The sequence below is a fragment of the Quercus robur genome, chromosome 9 (assembly GCF_932294415.1).
Source record: "Quercus robur chromosome 9, dhQueRobu3.1, whole genome shotgun sequence".
NCBI classification, from domain to species: domain Eukaryota; kingdom Viridiplantae; phylum Streptophyta; class Magnoliopsida; order Fagales; family Fagaceae; genus Quercus; species Quercus robur.
This window is the reverse complement of record NC_065542.1, coordinates 27,813,857-27,837,931: the sequence shown is the minus strand read 5'-3', so window position 1 is coordinate 27,837,931 and position 24,075 is coordinate 27,813,857. Positions and strand designations below refer to the sequence as shown.

At 38.6% G+C, this 24,075-nt stretch overlaps 2 protein-coding genes across 2 annotated transcripts; both read right to left on the bottom strand.

Annotated features, from left to right (window-relative positions):
* Window positions 1–5,100: 5,100 nt before the first annotated feature.
* LOC126700921 (light-harvesting complex-like protein 3 isotype 1, chloroplastic) lies at window positions 5,101–7,227 on the bottom strand. Its single transcript, XM_050399085.1, has 4 exons — window positions 7,161–7,227; window positions 6,704–6,832; window positions 5,795–5,932; window positions 5,101–5,453 (listed from the first exon to the last, which is right to left on the bottom strand). The coding sequence occupies exons 1-4, from the start codon at window positions 7,225–7,227 to the stop codon at window positions 5,146–5,148; spliced, it is 642 nt and encodes a 213-aa protein (XP_050255042.1). The 3' UTR covers window positions 5,101–5,145.
* A 230-nt stretch (window positions 7,228–7,457) lies between these two features.
* On the bottom strand, window positions 7,458–12,105 carry LOC126700290 (glutamate dehydrogenase A). Its single transcript, XM_050398371.1, has 9 exons — window positions 11,769–12,105; window positions 11,556–11,669; window positions 9,805–10,026; window positions 9,619–9,693; window positions 9,359–9,475; window positions 9,016–9,266; window positions 8,265–8,340; window positions 8,096–8,182; window positions 7,458–7,974 (listed from the first exon to the last, which is right to left on the bottom strand). Exons 1-9 carry the CDS (start codon window positions 11,874–11,876, stop codon window positions 7,789–7,791), a joined length of 1,236 nt encoding a protein of 411 aa, XP_050254328.1. The 5' UTR covers window positions 11,877–12,105; the 3' UTR covers window positions 7,458–7,788.
* Window positions 12,106–24,075: the final 11,970 nt, after the last annotated feature.

Here is a 24,075-nt window from a genome sequence, read left to right as displayed (position 1 = left end):
AATCAGATTTGTCAATAAAAGTCCAACTCAACTCCTGGCGGCTCTAGAAATTTAAATTATACAATATTTAATGAAAAAAATAGTTATATTTTATTATCAGCAAGTTATATCTCTTTCAATATTTTAGTTAAATAATTTTTTTTTGGAATTTTCTTTTTGTTTGTAAAGACCCAATATATTGTTAAAAAGACTAAAGTTTGACTACAAACTTATTATAGGCTAAAACTACAACTTTCACTAAACAAATTAACATGACTACATATTTTGAAAATCTAACCGTTGAATTATATGATTTTTTTTATATTCTTAAAACACATGTCAAGTTTCATGTCAATCGGATGTTATTTACTATTTGATCCATAAACTTATTTTTTGCGTATAATTTTAAACTACAAAAACTTGAAAATGAAACATTTGATTGATGACATAAGTTATTTATCTTTAATCTTCTTGAAGTTTTGCAAGTATAGAGGATATAAGAAAAAAAATGTAATCTTTTTTTTTTTTTTTTGAAAAAGAAAAAAAAATGTAATCTAATTGTGGAATTATTAAAATTCATATCCAATAAAAAAAATATTGAGTAGAGTTGTAGCCTTAATCTATAATCAAGTTTGCTGCTAAACTTTGTCCAAAATTTATTTATATTGAACCTTAAAAAAATTTAGAGTGGTCACATATTTTTTTTTAAAGGTAAGAAAAATCATAAAACTTTTAAATTTTATATATAATAATGATTTTTTTTTCTAGGGTGATCACCCTGACTCTAACGTAGAGCCGCCAGTGACTCCATCCAGGGTCAATAATTTTATTTCTTTAAAGCACCCCTCCTCAATTATTGAACCTTCATTATTGTCCAAAAGTTTAAGTAGTTCAAAAAAAAGTGATTTTAATTATTTAATTTAATATTTTCCTTTCATGTTTGGCTTTAAGCTGTTGTTATTAAATGAGGTCTAACATATGAGAATTTTTTTAATTAAATGTAAGGTGAAGATAGGGTTACATGGTTTGACTTGACGGCTTATGTTTATGGAGAAAATCCTTAATTAGCTACATCTTTGGTATTGTCCAAAAGTTTAAGTAGTTCAAAAAAGATGATTTTAATTCAAGGTTAGCATGTAATGTTTGTTCAACAAGAACATGAACTTAAGCCTCATGAGTCATTACACATAAAAAATTATAAACTCATTATCTTTGCTAAAACGTAAGCGCCTGTGGTAGTGAGAATGGTTGATAGCAAGCTAAACAGGCAACCTAATTGCTATTTCACATCTTACTTGGGTAACGAGCTTGATTCACAAGAATCACTGTCACTTTGTATACAATAAAAATGATATAAGTAAAAATAAAAATAAATAAAAAACGATATAAGTAGTGACCTTAAAGTGAAAGTGGTCTTGCACTGTGATCTTCATTTTGAGGTCAATAAATAAATAAGTAAAAAAAAAAAAATATATATATATAAAACTATTTTTTAATACATGATTCCTATATATAAATAAATAAATATATATATATATATATATATATATATATATATAAAAGAAAATTGAAACAAGTATATATTTAATATTAACAAAAGAAAAGACAAAAAATAACTATATTTTAATACATGATTCCTCATCCAACGTGAAAGAATAAAAACAAAACGACAAACAAACATTAGAGGAAGCAAAGAACCAAATATAGAAATTATTAAATCGTGCATACAGCAAGAATTTTAACTTTTAAGGGAAGTAAGACTACTTAATGACTTAATCATGGCCGGCTTGAGATATTTTGTAGCCTAAGGCGACAGTGTTCAATGGGGCCTCTTTTTATATAATTTAATAAGTCAATTGAAGTAATTTTCATTTATTGGCAAAAAAAAATTTAAAACTTATTTTATCAAAAAATCTAAACCGTTTATTAGAGTATCAAAATATTATATATATATATATATATATATATATATATATATAATAATGATAAAAGGAAAAATATAGCTCTCTCCAGTTTTCATTGTTCACATTACCCTAAAATTGTAGCAGCATTCACCTAGCTAATGTGATGTAATAAAAGAGGAAAAGTAAAAAAATAAACATTTTTTATGTACATCATGTGGGTGATGTGATAAGTTTAGAAAAAAAATATTAAAAATACTAAAACACTTGACTGAATAATGACTAGAAATAAAAGGGTGAGGGGGTGCCTTGATAGAGCATTCTTATCAGGTGTGCCAAATGTGCCAAATGCCAAATATTTGGCATATTTGACACACCAAACACAAAAACAAGCCTTCATCAGCCGTTCCAAATCTCAAAAAATTTGACACATATCTATAGTACTGTCTCAAATATGAGATGGTATGGACAACAATACCAAACATTGTTTGGCTTATTTAATTCGTTTTTTCTTTCTCCTCCATCATTTGTCTCTCTTCGTCTGCAACCCGTCTCTCTCTCTCTCTGTCTGGCATTCTCATCGCCGTCTCGCCACACCGATCTCACCACGCCGAGAGACAGAGATCGCCCAGGCTCACCACTGATCACTGACCCACTTTGCGACGAAGAGGAACTCCAGTGTGAAGGACACGGTGGCCGGTTGTCCTGATCTGATTGTCGCTCTTGAAAGGTAACAAACACTGAAGGAGGAGAGAAAAAAAAAAGGGTTTGTGCCGATTCAATTTATGATTTTAGTGTAAATTGTAATTAATTTTATAATTGATTTGGTGGATTTGGGATGTGGGTCGTTTAATTTGGTGGATGTGGGTTTGTGTCGGTGGTAGATATGGGTTTGTGCCGATGGTGGGTTTGGGTTTGGGTTTGTGCCGATCTCTCTGGTTGTTTTATTTATTTATTTTATTTTTTTGAGGCGACTTTGGTGGATGTGGGTTTGTGCTGGTGGTGGATGTGGGTTTGTGCCGGTGGTGGGTTTGGGTTTGTGCCGATCTCTCTGGTTGTGTGTGTGTGTGTGTGTTTTTTTTTTGAGGCAGCGTTGGTGGATGTGGGTTTGTGCCGATGGTGGCCGTCGGTGTTTGTGCCGGTGGTGGCCGTTGGTGATGATGATGATGATAGTGATAGGGATAGGGAGGAGATAATATATTATTTTAATGTGTATTCAATATTATTTTAATGTATAGAATTGAAGTATAGAACATCTGATAAATGGTATATTGTAAAATGATGTGCTAAAATGATAAAGTGGGTTTTTGGTGTGTCAAAATGACATTTTTTATGAGAGAGCTGATGAGAATGCTCTGTGAAGCTACTTTTTCAATTTGTGGATTCTGTTTTGTCTTCTACCACTGACATGAGAAAAAAAAAAATTAGGAGAAAAAAGTAATAGACTGAGAGCTTAACACAAATTTGAAAGATTTTTTAGAACCAAACCTGAAGGGAGAAAGATCAGAACCACAACAAATTTCAAGCTATTATAGAGAATTTAAATGGAGAGAATGCGAAGTTTCTAGCAATGAGTATAAAAGTCTAAGGTTTGAGATTGATTTTTTTGGGTCTTTTGTTTTTAGTTTTTCTCTCTGTTGAGTTGTTGAGAGAGAAAGAAAGATTTTTTTTTTTTTTTTTTTTTTTTTTTTTTTTTTGTGTTTTGGGAGACTGAGTTGTACACTCTAATTAAAACCGTCAACAGAACAACTCATGAAGAGATTTTTTTTTCTATTTTTTCTTTGATATAAATGAGAGATTATCAGTTCTCCTGCATAGCCCACATTTTTATTTTATTTTTTGTTTTTTCTTTGATAAAAAAAAATTATTTATATGCATTAATTAATATTTGGAGCTTAATTAATACTTTTACTCATAAAGAAATAATTTTATTGGTTTAAATTTAGGGTCCTTATTTCACTTGGGGTTTTAGGCAATTACATCAATTACATTTAAGGTAGAGCCGACCATGGACTTTTTTTTTTTTTTTTTTTTTTTTTTTTTTCGAGAAAGACCATGGACTTAATACAATGCTACGTTAAAGACACCTTTTTTGTGATGTGCTCGTTAGTCCTTCATAGGTTATTAGGTTGTCACTAGTTAGCATAGGATATTATTGAACAAAATCCATATTCATTGGTTTGGGAGCCAATAATCTATATTTATATAATATCTAAAAGCTAAAGTGTAGCATTTTTTATTGTTGTTTTTGTTGAGCCACATTAATATAGCATTTTTGTCCAATTTGTTCCATTTTGGTCCTTTTGGTCCAGTTTGGTCATTTCAGTCTACTTCAGTCCAGTTCAGTCATTTTGGTCCACTTTAGTGATGCTTTGTAAAGATAGCTTTGTGTAGAAAGAGAAGCCGCTACAATTATGTCACATTCTTAATGTCATGTTGGATTGTTGGTAGGTTATTGCTAAAATTAAAATTTTCTAATGTTATTAAAATCTTGTATTTTTTTCTTCTAATATAAGTGATGGATTTACTTATATATGCATTTCTCCAAAAAAAAAAAAAAAAAAACTTATATATGCTTTCTCTTTACACTATTCAAAATGTATAGATAATGAACTATTTGTAAAAAGTACCAGAAGCAGATTTCAACCATACATTACATTATTTACAAAATATCTTGCTTTAATAATAATTGAATGTAACATGTATTATATTTCCTTGAAAAAAGAAAAAAAAAACTTACAAAATTTAAAAAACATTCAAATAATAAATATAAATAGTTTAATTTAGAAAATCTAATATATGTTGTATCAACTATCCTTTGTTAGAAAATAATCACATCATTTTAAGAAGGGTTTGGAACTAATACTTATAAATTTCATATACAATTTTCATTATTCACATAATAAAAAAAATAACAATATTTTTTTTTTTTTTTTTTGCATCGCACTGGTTGGCGACTAATTTTTCGGTTTTTCCTTAAAACCCATTTAGTATGCAGGATAATGAAACTGCTTAGGTCTTTTCAATGCTTTCTCATTTATGTCTCCATATGTTTCATTCCCACTTTTTTCACTTGACTATCTACTTATACCATTACACTAGCAATATCATAACTTGGTATCGCAAAAGCTCTCCTACTAAAATTTACATTTAAAGCTCTACTTCCCACAGCAATGCCAAATGAAAACTATATAGTCCAAAACAGTTAGCAGATGCATTATGCAATCATCATACAATTTTCCTTCACTTGCAAATCTGGTGCATATTATAGTCCTAACTTTTTGTAACACAGTGAAAGAACAAATTTATACAAGGAAGCAAAGTAAATTTTCTTTCCAGTTCCAGCAATTTGGTCTTGCCATGATGCTTGCCGCTGCTTGTCATAGAAGGTAGCCTTATCAGCTAGCTTCTTCAGGTTCTCAAAATCTTTGGTTCGTCTTAAAAGTATCACACTGATGACTGTCACAAAGAGTCCTGCCTTGCATATGAAATTGCCAGTTTGGCCTACCACATCAAGACCCGTTAATGCATCTACTAAGTATGCCATAAAGAATCCTACCATTGCAGCTCGACCTACAAGAAGATACAAGAGAGAGGTGTAATGCAAAGAAGTTTTCAGAATAATGGTTAAAATTTTCATTCTGTAATAGTTTATGCTTTTGAGACAAGTGGTAATTTATCATATGGTCTTGAATTCGAATCCTATTTCACTCAACCTCCCATTTAAAAGGTTTAAAATCTCACTTATTGAGTCTTACTTATTAGTGGATTTGGGCTCACACATGAGAGGTTAGAATAATGACTGACTAAATTCATCATTTTCTAAAAAAATTGAAACTTTTAAGATAAGTGGTAATTTATCAGAAGTGAATTGAAAAGTAGAAGGCCAGAGGTGCTAGAAGTTTTGTAGTAACCATTTATCAGCTTGGCTTCTGGGAGATAGGACCTCATGAGCCATGCCCACCAAGGTATGATGGAAATCCTAAAGAGCACTGGATCTTGGTTTGTGGCTGCTTCTGGATGCAACTCAAGAAACTTCCTCCTCCTTGCTTCTACAAGACCAACATAGATGAATCATACAAAATGTTTAGAGATATTTTTTGTTGAACTTGGGCTTAGGCTAATTGTTTATCAAGTAATAATTATCACATACTCGCTATTACACACTCACCATATACACAATGTAATGTGCACTGAAAACACAATTTTAAGGAGCGTGTAATAGCAAGTATGTAACAAGATTTTCCCTTGTTTATTAACCTTTGCAGCCTGTTAATGATATGGAAAATTTATAATTGAAGTTCAGGATTCCAGGTCAATGCAGGTATATATGACTGTTATTACCCACCGGTTTACAAGGACTTTATCTTTCAATATTCACTAATATAATCTTTCAGCAAGGATTTGCAGCATTTTAGAGAATAGAACCACCGGATGCTTATAAAATCACAGTTCAAACCCATATTCTATAGCATTTCCCTCACCTTCTAAAGGGTTTTAATGAGAGAGGAAGAGGTTTGCTTGGTAAAAGAAAAAGCTTTCAATTCGAAAAGCATAGCATCATTTACTTGTGGACTTGATTTGTATGGGGTGTTTGCAATATTTATGTAAAACAGAATATTACAGGACAACTCAAAATTGTAATGTTGCCAAACATATTTGAGAAGAAGAGGTTGTGACAATTTTCTTTGTGACTAGTGTAGCCTTCCTTGCCATAATGGATGTCAAACAATGAGTGAAGTCTGAACAATTTTAGTCTGTAGTGTTTTTTATGCAGAATTATTTTTACTTGTGAACCTCAGAGAGGAAGAGAGAAGCTGTACCTGCAACAATGACACCATCCCAGTCTATCTTCCCATCATGAACAAACATATTAAGATCCCATGTACCATTCTTCCATCGCTCATCGACAACTTTGGACCACAAGGTCCGGTGTCCGTGTCTGAACCATGCTCCATCTCATCTTTGGCGTTGTTTGATTGGTCTTCCTTAAGCTCTTGTTTTGGCCTATATCTTCATATCTAGTATCTTACGTTCTTATTTTATTGTTTAAATTGGTCTAGATAGAGAGTATGGAAGAAGCCCATGCTTTGAAGTATAAAAGATTATCTTCCCTCCCCTGTTTTTGTCAGTGAAATTATGGGCAAGGTATTCTCTTTACATGTGAATTTTCAGACTTCAAGTAATTGACGGAATTGGCAATATCTGGTACATTGGTATGTATGACTTTAGTGAAAGTATGAACAAGTTGCTTCCTTTATCAGGTATGAAACTACTTGCATTTATTCCCTGATTTGTTGCCACAAGTAAGACTAAATGGGATGGTGTTGATGGCTTGACGCCACATCATTAATCTCAACCCTTAAAAAGGTGAAAAAAGGTAAAGGGATAAAAAGTTAAAAAAGGTGATACAACTACAATATTTTCACAACAAATCATAAGTGGTTAGTTGTTATTGGTATTGCACCCATTGGGTATTGCATTGGATCTCAGTCCGATAACAAAGTTCAGTGTTCAAAAATCTCGAAACTTCAAAAGCTATGGCAAATGATTCGTTAATCCAACAAGTACAGAGCCTGACAATCAATCAACTAGAGCATATATTATTCACCATTAAAAGTGCAGATATGATTAGACTTTTTGGAAAATCAAGAACCATAAGTAGTGGCTGAAGGCCAAACTTAAATTAATCTGTTGATTTGAAATGGAATATGCAAGTAACAACAATAACAATGACTAACACATCTTCAGCAGACAAATTGCTGGTAATAATTTTCTATTGTCTAACAAATCTGTTAGATAGCGGGGTGTAAGAATAGCTTCCAAGCTTACTTTCTTCAGCTGTGAATAGGGATAAGGTTGAAGATGAACGAGAAATGGAAAAAACAGAAGACTGAAAAGAAGCAATTTATGCTTCCCAACCCCTTAAGACGGTGGAACGTGCAACCCGGTTTACCCCCAGTGTAAAAGCACCCATCCGGAGATTACAATCGTGTGATTTGCACATATTCTTGACATTTTGAAAACCTCGAGTCATGTACCTCTTAAGCTCCCTATTTACCTTCTCTTCATCCCACATAAAACCTTGAATATTCTGCAAAATAATCAAATTGCATCATGTAACAGTCCTTAAATGTAACGAATCTATTTGAGCATATGACATCCATTGCACATATGTCATAGATTTCATAGGGAGAAAATATCTGTTTTGTTACCTGAACCCACTCAAAATAGCTAACAGTCACACCCCCAGCATTTGCATATATGTCGGGGAGTATTAAAACTCCCTTCTTACATAGAATCTGCAATAACATAATCTCATGCATCAGAATTCTATAACTTTTCATCACATGAATGTCCTAAAAACCCAAAATGCAACTTTACCTCGTCTGCATCTGGATCAGTTGGATGATTTGCAGCCTCTATAATGTACTTAGCTTTCACCTCTGCAGCATTTTCCCTTCAAAGGATGAATGAAAATTTTTAGGCAAAAAGATTTTGGATGTGATAAATCAGATGATTAAACTAGAAACATATCCTCTTTTATTTTCCCACAAAACATTGCAAAAGCTAAAATCAATTCTAATCGGCAACAATATTTCAACTCTCAAAGCACTATCAGTTATGAAGTAGTTTTTAAGGAGGGCATAAGATATCAGATGAACTATATGGATAGTTTCATTTCTTTTCTTTTTTTCTTTTTCCCCAAATAAAATAGCAACTACACAATGTACTATTACCTAACATTTGATATAGTTTGGTACCATACAAATGGAAGAAATCTGAGTCCTGACTAAAGAAAAAGATATGGGTGATGAACATAAATAACATAAAAATCATCTAAAACTCAATTGAACTACGTTAAATAATGTTAAAGTGAAGGACAAATGAAGCTTTAATGGATAATCTGCACTTGCATGCATTCTCACGCACACCAAATGAAGTATTAGCATAGCATTAATCCCAATGTTCTCTTGTCATATGAAATATCGTCAGTTTCTTAAATAATTAGAGGGTTGTCTCCTGTCACTGACATTGGAGAAGTAACAGTGTCCTTTAAAAAATAAACTATCAATATGCACTACTATTAAAGAAATAAAAAGATAGGAATGAATTTCTTGCACAAGGTCCTAACCTGTTCAGAACTCCACCTAGAGCACATGGGATAAGAACATCACATTCATGTACAAGCAGTTCGTGAGCATCCATGGCATCTCCACCATTGAAATCTTTTAAACTGCCAGTTCTTTCTTTATGCTTAAGCAATTCCTTTATATCAATTCCACTTGGGTTCTTAACTGCACCAGTGATGTCACTCACTGCGATGACTTTACCACCTTTCTCATGAATCAGCCTTGCCACCCAGGAACCCACATTTCCAAATCCCTACAAATTTACAAGTTTAGAAATATATGAAAAAATTTCAACTATGAAGGCATTTTAACTATTATAAGCAGACAAATAATGTACAAATCTACCTGAATAGCAAATGTCAAATCCTTGATTGACTTCCCATGCTCAGCAAGTAATGCTTCTGTAGCATATACAACACCACGCCCAGTTGCAGCCTCTCTACCCAGTGATCCACCAAGATCCTAAAACCACAATTATAAACATATGAGAGAGAGAGAGAGAGAGAGAGAGAGAGAGAGAGAGAGTGGTTTATCTCTGATAAATTTCAACAGCATCTATTCCAAATTTAACAAACAGATTACTTCTTTTTAGTCTCAGTACTTACTATGGGCTTTCCTGTCACAATAGCTGGTGAGTGACCATGAAATTTTGAGTACTCATCCAAAATCCATGCCATAGTCTACACAAATAGTTTTTTGATGTGTAAGAGTGAAGGGTAATCAGCTCCTGTAAGAATAGTTATGGAAAAGTATAGAATCATAAAAAAAAACCAGCAGGGCTTTCATAAAACCTGAGCATTGGTGCCCATGTCTGGCGCAGGAACATCAGTATGAATTCCGATGAGGTCATGAATTTTCTGAGTAAAGACCCGGGTAAGACGCTCCAACTCGCTCTTGCTTAAGTCCTTTGGGTTGCATCCAATCCCACCCTTTGCTCCACCATATGGAATGTCTACCACAGCAGTCTTCCAAGTCATTAGTTGAGCCAGTGCATTCACTTCATCAGGGTCAACCTTTTTAAAACAAGCTTATCATTAGTCCACAGAAAGAATTCTCTGTTTGTGTAAATCTAAAAGATCAGTACAATCATTTATTCTGAAAAAAAATTCCTCGGGGATTGCAGATACATCTGGAGGTTACTTCCAGAAGAATGATACACGAATCTATAACCTTTTCAATAGAATTCTAAAGTTCTAGTTTTAAAAATCTCTAGCTATTTAGTTTACTACCAAATCCCTTAAGGGATCAGTAACTGCCAAACTTTCTGCAGAAGTTAAAAACTTTGAAGATGAACAACTTTTTGTTTCTTCTAATGATAAAAAATTATTAAATAATTGCTCTTGCACCACATATGTTTCAAGAGAATGAAAATAAACCACAATGACAATTTTCTTTTCTGCTAGGTAAAACTCTTGGGGGGATTTGACCACCAAACATGCCCTTCCACTAGGGAGGGAAGTGCCAATTGGCATAAAGAAATGCCATTGGCAACCACAATAACATTTAAAACCAAACAAAAGACAACTTTCAACTTTATATATGGCATATTTATATAAAGCCACAGCTGTAAACATACTGTTTGTGCAGTACAATAATCAATGAACAATATCTCTTATATTGAGATACAAATCCTCTGTCTCACATTTTGTGTTCCATCTAATTACTTCAATCCTAATTTAAAATAGCAGTGGTCCAAGCTATGCATTAAACCCAGAAAATCATCCTACTTCATTTAATCAATATTTGATTTCAAAGGCAGAGCTTATAGAATAAGACATATTTTGTAAATCAACACGTTCTCCTAGTTCCTCAAGAAACCCAACTGATGTTTGTATCCAAATTATGATTCTCTAAAAGAAAAAAAGAAAAAAAAAATGTGGCAAAATTATAGACATTCCATCAACTGTTTAGCTAGACCAAGATAACCTTTGATAGCAAACTACAAAAGCAAAATTCTTCCAAGACATCAACCTTGTTATCAGATAATAATAATAAGGGGGGTCTTTACTAAAATTATAACATAATGATTAGTGACAAACTTAACGGAGTCAATTTTACTTTTACCCCCATCAATTTCTACATTATTTAGCAGTGTTTATTACGCACAAACAATTTTACAAAGTTTTACACACATCTAATAAAGCAACTGAAAAGTTTAACCCTACCAAATTTGTAATCACCCCATCCACTAAACCTCCATTCTATTAGCATAATGCATCCAAAAAGTGGGGTTTTAACTTTTTTTGTGAAGCCATAGCCACCAAAAAAAAAAACTTTATATTAAGTATACTTTAATGTCATGGTTTATTACTTTATTCCAAAGGACCCCTACATTAAACTATAGAGTTTGAAAAAACAAATTCTGAAAAGGACCCAAAATCCAAAAACCCGGAAAACCCAAATAGCAAGATCCATTGAATCAGAAAAAGATTAAGAAACAATAACAAGTCAACATCAATATCCAATGGAAACAAACAAAAATCTTAGAACCGACACAAGAAGAAAGTTTGAACAGAAACCAAAAAAAAGTGAGAACACAGACCTCAGGATGGTATCTGATCCCTCCCTTCATGGGCCCACGTGCATTGTCATGTTGTACTCTGAACCCAACGTACGATACCAGACTCCCATCATCCTTGGGGATCGTGCACTCCACCTAACCATAATCAAACACACACACACACACAGCTGTTAAATTTTTTTGGAAAACAAACAATACCCATGAACTGAAATAAAAAATTAAATTTCTCCGAACCTTGATCTCCCTGAATGGGATCAAGAGGCTCTTTTCAATCTTTGAGTCCAGCCCAAGTAAACGTGAAGCATGGCGAAAATTACGGTTGGTTGCGGCTAGAGCGTTCATTGTTGGATAGGTAGAAAATTTGAGAGGAGAGGAAGAAGAAAGAAAAGGCTAGTAAAGAAAGAAAGGAGAGGAGTTATAGTGATAGAGTAAACGAAGGAAATTTGGACTGGAAAGAATGAATGTGTGCGAGTGTGTAATGTGGGAACATAGAGAAATATATATATAGAAAGATATATTGGGAAGGAAAAGTGTAGAGACTAGTTCAATGGGTGTGCGTGTGTAGTTGGTGAGTGGTCAAGGAGTTTAAAGAGAGAGAGGAAAAGCTAAATATGGTGACTAATACTTGTTGGATGATGTTGCCATAGACTACCAAGTTGGATCATTATCAAGATAATTTTTCCACATTACAATAATACCCTTGTCCTAAACTTTTTTTTTCTTTTAAATTTTTATTGGGTATGTTTTGTTATGTCTTAAAAAAGAAAATTCATACGAGAAATCCTAATCACAATCTTTAAAAAAAAAAAAAATAAAAAAAAAAAAAAAAAATAAAAACCTACAACATTTACTGTCATACATTTACTGTCCTTGTCAATCATAATTTTAACAATTTTAATTTTTACTCTCTTTGCATATGGGTCCCTTATAGAGGCACAACATCAGTTACGGATCTAGGAATTTTGTTCAGGGTGTTCTTTAAAAAGCATAAATTACATAATCTTATTTTTTTTTAACCTTTAGGTAATTAGGTTTGATTCAATGTCATTAATTTCATTCCGTTCCGCCCATAATGGCCAAAAAATACCGTGCCGGTAAACAAACCGCAACAGTAACCCACCCTATTCCACTTTGGAAAAAATTTCGGGTCATTCTGGTCTATTTCGGGGTGTTTCAGTAAATACTGGCTGAAATTCAAGATTAGGCCGGCATGAAGTTTGTGCTTAAAAAAAAAATTGTTCTAAAATCCAAAACAAATTTGCGTTCTATAAACCAAAAAACCTCAAAAGGAAAAAAATGAAAAGAAAAAAAATGAACAAAGGTACTGTGGGGCCCAGCAATTTATGGGCCGAACCCATTTATTCATGGGGAGCCCTAGGGCCCAAGCCGAAGAGGGTTACAATCCAAACTCAATAACATAAAGCCCAAAATGGCCCAGAGATGTTGCCGAGGACAGTTCAGTCCTCGGCAGACCCAAAATTCCACCGAGAAGAAGGGCAAAAACGGTATAGGAACAAGCCTGAAAGAAAATCCAAAATATCTAGAAAAAGCTGCCCTTCCCATGCAATGCTCTGACCTAACAGAGTTGTATTCGTCAGCTTTATTAACCATCCCCAACGACTTTGGGTTTGGATTGACGGGTCAAGTATCAGTCTTGGAAATGTCGACCCTACACGTGGACGAAGGAAAGCGAACGCAGGCTAGTATAAAAGAAAAGTAAGTAATATGGAAGAGGGGGGGCTGGGAGGACTGGCCAAAAAAGAAAGGGCTTCCAGTCCACCTCCGGGAGAAAGACTCCAGGGGAGAAGACACTTTAATCACACGTGAACACCACAAAAACCCACCGCTGGGTAACCAAGGCCTAGCCTTTCGAACCCACTCTCTACAAATGATATTGTATGGGCCCACTCACGTGTGAACCCAACTCTACTGCGGTTCGTCGCGGAACGTGACCCTACAATTGGCGCCGTCTGTGGGGATGGCTTGCGCGTTGGCTTAGGTGGCGGTGGAGTTAAGCTTTTGTCGAGTGGAGGTCTATAAGGATGCCTTTATGACCGGCGACACATTGTTGTTATTCCAACATAAGTTCCCACTAGGGGCTACGCCTCGCAGTGTCAATGGCATGGACAAGTCTAGGGGCTTTAAACATCAAGCTAGCTTTCCCTACCTTGTTCGAGGAGCTAACCTTCGGAAAATAAAAAATAAAGAGAATACAAGTTTTGGACAGAACCAAGGCCTTGTATGGTCCTCGGACACAAGCCTCTGGGGAAACCAACTACTTACAAGAGAATACAAGCTTTGGACAGAACCAAGGCCTTGTATGGTCCTCGGACCCAAGCCTCTAGGGAAACCAACTACTTACAAGAGAACACAAGTTTTGGACAGAACCAAGGCCTTGCATGGTCCTCGGACCCAAGCCTCTGGGGAAACCAACTACTTACAAGAAGAATACAAGTTTTGGACAGAACCAAGGCCTTGTATGGTCCTCGGACCCAAGCCTCTGGGGAAACCAACTACTTACAAAGAGAATACAAGTTTTGGACAGAACCAAGGCCTTGCATGGTCCTCGGACCCAAGCCTCTAGGGAAACCAACTACTTACAAGGAGAATACAAGTTTTGGACAGAACCAAGGCCTTGCATGGTCCTCGGACCCAAGCCTCTGGGGAAACCAACTACTTACAAGGAGAATACAAGTTTTGGACAGAACCAAGGCCTTGCATGGTCCTCGGACCCAAGCCTCTGGGGAAACCAACTACTTACAAGAAGAATACAAGTTTTGGACAGAACCAAGGCCTTGTATGGTCCTCGGACCCAAGCCTCTGGGGAAACCAACTACTTACAAAGAGAATACAAGTTTTGGACAGAACCAAGGCCTTGCATGGTCCTTGGACCCAAGCCTCTGGGGAAACCAACTACTTACAAGAAGAATACAAGTTTTGGACAGAACCAAGGCCTTGTATGGTCCTCGGACCCAAGCCTCTGGGGAAACCAACTACTTACAAGAGAACACAAGTTTTGGACAGAACCAAGGCCTTGCATGGTCCTCGGACCCAAGCCTCTGGGGAAACCAACTACTTACAAGAAGAATACAAGTTTTGGACAGAACCAAGGCCTTGTATGGTCCTCGGACCCAAGCCTCTGGGGAAACCAACTACTTACAAAGAGAATACAAGTTTTGGACAGAACCAAGGCCTTGTATGGTCCTCGGATCCAAGCCTTTGGGGAAACCAACTACTTACAAGAGAATACAAGCTTTGGAATGAACCAAGGCCTTGTATGGTCCTCGGACCCAAGCCTCTGGGGAAGCCAACTACTTACAAGAGAACACAAGTTTTGGACAGAACCAAGGCCTTGTATGGTCCTCGGACCCAAGCCTCTGGGGAAACCAACTACTTACAAGAGAACACAAGTTTTGGACAGAACCAAGGCCTTGCATGGTCCTCGGACCCAAGCCTCTGGGGAAACCAACTACTTACAAGAAGAATACAAGTTTTGGACAGAACCAAGGCCTTGTATGGTCCTCGGACCCAAGCCTCTGGGGAAACCAACTACTTACAAAGAGAATACAAGTTTTGGACAGAACCAAGGCCTTGCATGGTCCTCGGACCCAAGCCTCTGGGGAAACCAACTACTTACAAGGAGAATACAAGTTTTGGACAGAACCAAGGCCTTGCATGGTCCTCGGACCCAAGCCTCTGGGGAAACCAACTACTTACAAGAAGAATACAAGTTTTGGACAGAACCAAGGCCTTGTATGGTCGTCGGACCCAAGCCTCTGGGGAAACCAACTACTTACAAAGAGAATACAAGTTTTGGACAGAACCAAGGCCTTGCATGGTCGTCGGACCCAAGCCTCTGGGGAAACCAACTACTTACAAGGAGAATACAAGTTTTGGACAGAACCAAGGCCTTGTATGGTCCTCGGACCCAAGCCTCTGGGGAAACCAACTACTTACAAGAGAACACAAGTTTTGGACAGAACCAAGGCCTTGTATGGTCCTCGGACCCAAGCCTCTGGGGAAACCAACTACTTACAAGAGAACACAAGTTTTGGACAGAACCAAGGCCTTGCATGGTCCTCGGACCCAAGTCTCTGGGGAAACCAACTACTTACAAGATGGATACAAGTTTTGGACAGAACCAAGGCCTTGTATGGTCCTCGGACCCAAGCCTCTGGGGAAACCAACTACTTACAAAGAGAATACAAGTTTTGGACAGAACCAAGGCCTTGCATGGTCCTCAGACCCAAACCTCTGGGGAAACCAACTACTTACAAGAAGAATACAAGTTTTGGACAGAACCAAGGCCTTGTATGGTCCTCGGACCCAAGCCTCTGGGGAAACCAACTACTTACAAAGAGAATACAAGTTTTGGACAGAACCAAGGCCTTGTATGGTCCTCGGACCCAAGCCTCTGGGGAAACCAACTACTTACAAGAAGAATACAAGTTTTGGACAGAACCAAGGCCTTGTATGGTCCTCGGACCCAAGCCTCTGGGGAAACCAACTACTTACAAAGAGAATACAAGTTTTGGACAGAAGCAAGGCCTTGTATGGTCCTCGGACCCAAACCTCTGGGGAAACCAACTACTTACAAAGAGAATACAAGTTTTGGACAGAACCAAGGCCTTGTATGGTCCTCGGACCCAAGCCTCTGGGGAAACCAACTACTTACAAGAAGAATACAAGTTTTGGACAGAACCAAGGCCTTGTATGGTCCTCGGACCCAAGCCTCTGAGGAAACCAGCTACTTACAAAGAGAATACAAGTTTTGGACAGAACCAAGGTCTTGTATGGTCCTCGGACCCAAGCCTCTAGGGAAACCAACTACTTAAAAGTAAAAACTACGTTACGTGGACCTTAGAATCTCCCCGAGGAAAACTCTCCATTAACAATTGGGTTAATTCCTGAACTACATGGATTCTCTAGTTTGCCCTCGGATCCTCAACACCAAAGGGACTAGTACGGAATGGAGCAACATGTTTCCAAAAGCATAAGCGGAGTCATTCAATGCTCGGTCACTCCCTCGGATGAATTATTTAGAATTTGTCGTTCTCAAACAGTATTCTCGCACTTATTACAGAACGTTCAACCATTATCTCGGTTAGTTTCCTAAGTTTAACTTACTATGAATTATTATTATTATGCCTGGTAGTGTCGGTAAATTAGAATTAGTTGGATTGTGTTTCAAAGGTTTTTGCTCTAAATATTGCTGAGGAGAAACACACACATGAATCACACCCATTCACAAAGTAGTGTTGTAAAAAGAATAGTATTCAAAATAAGTAAATAAATTTCCCTTTTTACTAAAACAAAGAAATAGTACAGCGTACATTGAAAAGCTGGAATCAGCTTATGTCAGAGCTCACTACATAATTGAAAAGAAAGATACAAGAGATTAAGATAAAGCCGAGGAGGCAACAAAGAAAAGAGGTTGGCTACTGCCTCAAGACCTTGCTCTTCTTCAATGCTTTTACATGCCCATAGTTCAGGCAGTAAAAGAACCCAGCTTAGGGCTTGCACCGTCGAAGAAAAGGTGCAGAGAGAAAACCCAACTTGAGCCTCACACCGCCGAAGGAAAGGCGCAGGGAGCCGGAAGTTGAGGAGCCTTCACCAAAAATTTGCCTGTAACAAGGCAGAGGCGATGATGGCGGAGAATCTTTCTTCTGACACACCAAAATTCTGGCATGAACAGAACCTGCTTCGGATTTTGACTAAAAGAGGGAGAAACACCCTTTCCCCTTTGTCGAAACGGAATATTCTTTTGAATTTATGCCTCCTTTGCCCGTACCTCACTACTTTGAGTCTCAGGAGGACACGGCGCCTCTGTGGCAGAAAGAGTTCCTTTTCCTCAACCCTCGCCTCAGACATGATATACTAAGGGAGGAAACTGAAGAACTTGTGCAAAGGTAAAACACCTTTCTCTCCTATTTATTTAAAGAGATAAGGTGGTGGCATTTAATTCTCGCAGCGTCACAAGGAACGCTACAGACAAAATGACTCTGGCTCAACTTCCAACGCCACCTGCAACCATGAGATTAAAGGAGCCTCGTAAAGGCGCACCTCGAACACTGGGACGCCAAAAAGTACCGCGTGACCAAAGACTACAGAAATATCTCTTAACTTGTGGGCTTAGTGGATTCGCAGCCCAGGCCCGTTCTGCATGGGGGCCCAGGGACTATGGCCCACGCTGAGGAATAGCCGTTTCCAAGGACAATCTCCTGCTCGGCACCTCGTGAAATACCTGAGGAAAGGAAAAAAGTTTTGGACAGAACCAAGGCCTTGCATGGTCCTCGGACTCAAGCCTATGGGGAAACCAAGTACTCGAAAATTTTTTGGACAGAACCAAGGCTTTGCATGGTCCTCGGACTCAGCCTATGGGGAAACCAAGTACTCAAAAATTTTTTGGACAGAACCAAGGCCTTGCATGGTCCTCGGACTCAAGCCTATTGAAATGCTAATTACTCGGATGGGGAAAGTCCTCGGCTCAAATACTGTAAAATGTTAAGGCCAATGAAAACGTTAGGATGATGGCGAGACGCCCCACTATTTGGTAGCCTAAGGGGGCTGTTCATTTTTGCGGGTGATATGTCCTCGGATGACTACTTATTACACCGCATAAAGCATCCAGTTCTAATTTTGGCGTTATTTTGGGTAAGTATCGTTATTCACAGGTAAGGATTGTTGTGTCAAACAATTCTATTAAAGTTATAGTGATATCTTTTCGTTATCAAGTATTTTGGCCTTAGTTATCATTGGTTCAAATGCTATATTATTATGCCGAGCAGTGCTTGCAAATTTGTAAAAACATAGAAACAAAACATGCGAAGTAAAATAACAACAATTTTTATTAATATAAAAAAAATTATTACAACGTACAAAGAGGGGCTTAAACAAGCCTATACAAAAAGTGAACTGCCGAAGCAACAATAATATTCGCAATACAGATAAGTAAACAGTCAGGTGTCTTTTAAACTCGTCTTCAAAGTCTCTCCAATCTCTACCTCAGTATTGCTCATATTGAGAGAAGAACTTTCTTTAGAAAAAGTTGAAGGAGAAGGAAGAAGAAAATGAAGGACAAGGAAGAAGAGGATGGAGGAGATGATTGAGGAAGATGGAGGAGATGAATGAAGAAGATGGAGGACATGAGTAAAAGAAGGAGGAGAAGAAGAGGGAAAAGATGAGAAGGAAGAAAGAGAGGCGGAAGGAGGCGCCAGTGAACGAAGAGAGGAAGAAGCAGGGGCACTCAGTCCCTGCCCCAGTCCTGACTCCTAACACATTGGCGCCATATTAGATATGCTCATGAGAGAGCGGGCAGTACTGATGATGTGTGTCCTCGGCTCAGTCACGCCAAAAATGTGACATGACGAGTCCCTGCTTCAGATTTTGGCTGAAAGGAAGGCGAGACAAATCTTGAGTCTCCGCCATCCTTGCCCTGATCGAGTCATTTCGAGCTTCGTTAGAACATGGTGTTTCTGGGAGGGGAATAGTTTTTTCATTGCTTATTACTACGGTGAGTGTGTTTCAGGTTAAGGTATAACCGGAGAATAAGAGTAAACTCCGGAAGGAATCTAAGGGTTTCAAATTTTGGTGGGACTAAAGGAATTCATCTGTGGGAGAAACGATTCTTGTTTCTTCTCTTTATATAGGGGACGAAGAAAAGAGTACTTAATGAGTTCAGATCTCCGAGGAAATCTGTAAACATAAATACGTCCGTTTCATTCTCCCACGCCATCAAAAACCGTTGAACCTGGGAGTAAAGGGAAGATATTAAATACGCGCTTCAGATAACCAAATGGCATAAACGCATCGTGCGCAAATTAAGGGGAACATCTTGTAAACCGGTATATTCCTTGGGCAGGTGAAGAGTCGCCAGTATCAGTCAAGGGCTGAATTAAATGAGCCATAATAAAGACTCGGTATTATCAAAACCCCCCTCTCCAACCAGGAAGTCGGACAGCAGGGTTTTGAGGGGCTATTGTGGGGCCCAGCAATTTATGGGCCGAATCCATTTATTCATGGGGAGCCCTAGGTCCCAAGCCGAAGAGGGTTACAATCCAAACTCAATAACATAAAGCCCAAAATGGCCCAGAGATGTTGCTGATGACAGTTCAGTCCTCGGCAGACCCAAAATTCCACCGAGAAGAAGGGCAAAAACGGTATAGGAACAAGCCTGAAAGAAAATCCAAAATATCTAGAAAAAGCTGCCCTTCCCATGCAATGCTCTGACCTAACAGAGTCGTATTCGTCAGCTTTATTAACCATCCCCAACGACTTTGGGTTTGGATTGACGGGTCAAGTATCAGTCTTGGAAATGTCGACCCTACACGTGGACGAAGGAAAGCGAACGCAGGCTAGTATAAAAGAAAAGTAAGTAATATGGAAGAGGGGGGGCTGGGAGGACTGGCCAAAAAAGAAAGGGCTTCCAGTCCACCTCCGGGAGAAAGACTCCAGGGGAGAAGACACTTTAATCACACGTGAACACCACAAAAACCCACCGCTGGGTAACCAAGGCCTAGCCTTTCGAACCCACTCTCTACAAATGATATTGTATGGGCCCACTCACGCGCGAACTCAACTCTACTGCGGTTCGTCGCGGAACGTGACCCTACAGGTACCTATATAGCTAAAAAAAAAATCATATTGAGAAATTTGAGACTCAAAACTTGAGAAGAGGCACTGCCGCACTAGTATTGGTAGAAGACACAAAAGTTACGAACAAGGAGGAAGACAAAATGTAGATGTAAAAGTGTAGAAGATGTGATAAAATTTAAAAGTATGAAGTGTAAAAATCGAAAAGTAATATATGTCTGGTGAGGAAAAATAATACTGTAATAAAAAAAATAAAATGTTGAAAATTGTGTTGTATTGGGTAGTGTGCTTATTCAAAAGAATCAAGCCACTGCCTAGCTTGTAGTAGTTTTATTATAATTTTTGTTTTGAGTTTTTTCTTTTTGATTGAAAGACCCCAATATATTGTAAAGTTTCTTAAATTATGGACTAAAATTTAATTTTATTGGCATAAAAAAATTCAGAGTGGTCCCAAAATTTTATTTAAAAATAAATAAATATAAATTTTAAATTATTATATAAAAATTTTTTTTAGGTCAGTGGTCCTAGGACCACCCTGGCCATAATGTGGCATCACCACTGCCACTACCTAGCTTGTAGTAGTTTTATTATAATTTTTTTTTTTTTTAGATTTTAGTTCAATTTTTTTTTTTGAGTTTTTCCTTTTTGATTGAAAGATCCTAATATATTTTTAAGTTACTCAAATTATGGATTAAAATTTAATTTTATTGGCATAAAAAAAAAATTTAGGGTGGTCCCAAATTTTTTTAAAGATAAATAAATATAAAATTTTAAATTATTAAATATAATTTTTTTTTTCAGGTCAGGGTAGTCCTAAGGTGGCGCTGCCATTGCACAACATGCGAGGATTTTCATTTAATATATTTATATATATATATATATATATATATATGTGGGGGCCAGTCAATCAACAGACCCATTAAGGTCAGGATCGTTGGACCTGTGGCCCATCCGAGGATGCATATCCGTCCAAGGAGGCCAAGTCAGGTCATTAGGATAATTACCGAGGGGGGTGGTAGTCAATATCACGAAAGTAGAGTTCTGTTTTCGTCTGAGGACGCCATACTCCTCGGCAGTATGCGTCCGAGGACGAACAGGACGCGGTCTTGTTACAACAGGACGCGGTCTTGTTACAACCGGACCTCGAAATTATGTCATCACTGAAGAGGGGATAACAGACCAAGGGTAAGCAAGAAAAGGCAAATAAATATCTATAACTACAGCTGCCTTCGTATTAATTACCTCTCAACTAACTCTCTGGCCGCATTAATGTGGAGGTGATACCTGAACAGTAAGGAGGCTGCCTTACAGCTGCCCATAGGAAGTTCCAGGAGGTGCTAGATGGGACAGAAAGAAATCCCCCGAACCCAACCTACACGTGTGTGGTGAGGATGGAACACAGAGGGAGGTATATAAACTGAAAGAAGAACATGCAAAAGGGGGATCGGAACATAAGAGAAAGAAAGAAGCATAGACTGAGCAAGAAGAACGTGAAAAGCAAAAGAACTGTATCGATTACCAGAAAAGAACCGATTGTTGTGCTAGCTCTGCCTTCAATATACGTGAGGGTGAGTCTTTTCATTCCAGAAAAGTTAATCTAGCTCTTAATACCCACGCTCTATAAATTATATTGTTTGGGCCTATTTACGTGCGAACCCATTATCATTTTGGGTCGTTACAAATCGAGTCCTTACAATTGGCGCCGTCTGTAGGAAGAGCTTGTGTTAACTTAAAGGACTTCAGGTGCAACGTTTCTGATGGAGGAAGTGGGTCCACATCACCACACGGCGGGACCGCATCAGGAGGATGCCAACCTGCACAAGGCAGAGTCAAGGGGCTCCCAGCATGGTGATCCCCGAAGGAGTCCCGAACGGAGAGAAGGCCATGAGGGGAGTGTACGTACAATTCATACCACCAGAAGCCACTCTCGTGGGAAGAGTCACATCTCCCATGCAAAGCATGATGGGAATCTGCAACGTGAGATTGCCGATTTGAAGAGAGAGTTGCGCCATGCACGGCGGGAGCGCTCCCCACCTTGCTGCGAACCATCATCTGAGGAGTCGGATGGAGCTAGTTATAGGCGGAGATCGAGAACTCTGCCAAGCGAGACTTTCTTCTATGAGGAGGAGCACTGCCATCGACATAAGTGTAAAAGTCCACATAGTAGGGGCTTGGGTAACGATGCCATGAACAAAGCCTTGAGTCAAATTTCCAAGTCGACTTTTACGAGAAACATAGACGATGCGATTCATCCTCGACGATTCCATCAGCCTACGTTCTCTCTGTATGATGGCCGGTCAGACCCGGTAGAACATGTAAGCTATTTCAGCTAGAAAATGGCTATCTACTCCAGGGACGAGGCTTTGATGTGCAAAATTTTTCCATCGAGTTTGGGTCCGACGGCGATGAGGTGGTTCAATGGCTTAAGGGCCAATTCTGTTGGATCTTTCAAAACACTGACCCGGGCTTTTGGTGCTCGCTTTATTACATGCAGCAGGACTCCTCGGCCTTTGGGATCTTTGCTAGCTCTGTCCATGCGAGAGGGCGAGACTCTCAAGAATTACTCGGATAGGTTCTGGGAAATGTTTAATGAAATAGAGGGAAAGAACGATGGTGTGGCTATAACCACTTTCAAAGCTGGCCTCCCAGCTGATCACGACTTGAGGAAATCCCTGACGGGTAAACTTATCACCAGTGTGCACCAACTGATGGACAGAATAGATAAGTACAGAAGGGTAGAGGAAGATCAACTTCAGGGAAAAGGAAAGGCCAAAGTGATCCCTCAGGAGAGGAGGGATTTCAGGTTGGATCGTTATAATAGCAGCCGACCCCGGAGGGATTTTGTTGGGCAGTCGGGTTCGGCGGACGCCCCAGTGGTTAATGCAATATTTCGAGAGCCAGTGCAACAGGTTTTGGAGAAGATAAAGAACGAGCCATTCTTCAAATGGCCGAACAAGTTGGCGGGAGAACCTAGGAAACGCAACTCGAACTTATACTGCCACTATCATCAGGATCATGGGCACACGACGGATAATTGCAGGAATTTATGGGATCACTTGGAACAGTTGGTCCGTGAAGGGAAATTAAAACAACTTTTGCATTACTCTAGTGGAAGGGCGAGCCAAGCAGGTTCAGAGGTGCGTGGGGATGCTTCATCAAGACTCCCTCTGGGTACGATTAACGTCATCTTTGCTGCCCTGGGAAGAACTGGGTCTTGCCACTCTAGGGTATTGTTGGTGTTCCGATCCCCGGCCGAGGATCATTCCCAAGCGTTGAAGAGGGCCAGGGTGCGTGTCCCCCTCATTTTGGGCTTTTCAGATGAGGACATAGTTGGGATCATACAGCCCCATGAGGATGCTTTGGTGGTAACGTTGAGAATTGGCGGGTACGATGTCAGAAGGGTGATGATTGATCAGGGTAGCGCTGTGGATGTAATGTATCCAGACTTGTACAAGGGGCTAGGTTTGAAGCCAGAGGACTTAACAACCTACAACTCTCCTCTAGTAAGTTTTGAGGGAAGGATGGTCACTCCCAAAGGACTGATCAGGCTGCCTGTGCAAGCAGGTACGGAGGTGGTGGAGGTGGACTTTATTGTCGTAAATGTTTTTTCTCCGTACACGGCTATTATGGGCAGACCTTGGCTTCACACCTTTAAAGCGGTCTTGTCTACTCTGTATTAGAAGGTGAAGTACCCATCTGGAGACCAAGTGTTGGAAATAGTAGGGAGTCAAGCGGTTGCTCGGCAATGCCTAGTAGCGGCTATACAGCATCGGCCAGAGGCAGAAACCTCGGTTACGGCCGACAATGAGTTATAGCAATTAAAGTCCCCAGTATCAGGCTTGGACGTACCAACTGATGGGGTAGAGTGTGAAGATCTGGAAAAGGTAGTTGTTGCTGGCGATCCAGAAAAATTCTTCCAGGTTGGGGCTAAATTGCCTTTGCAAGAGAA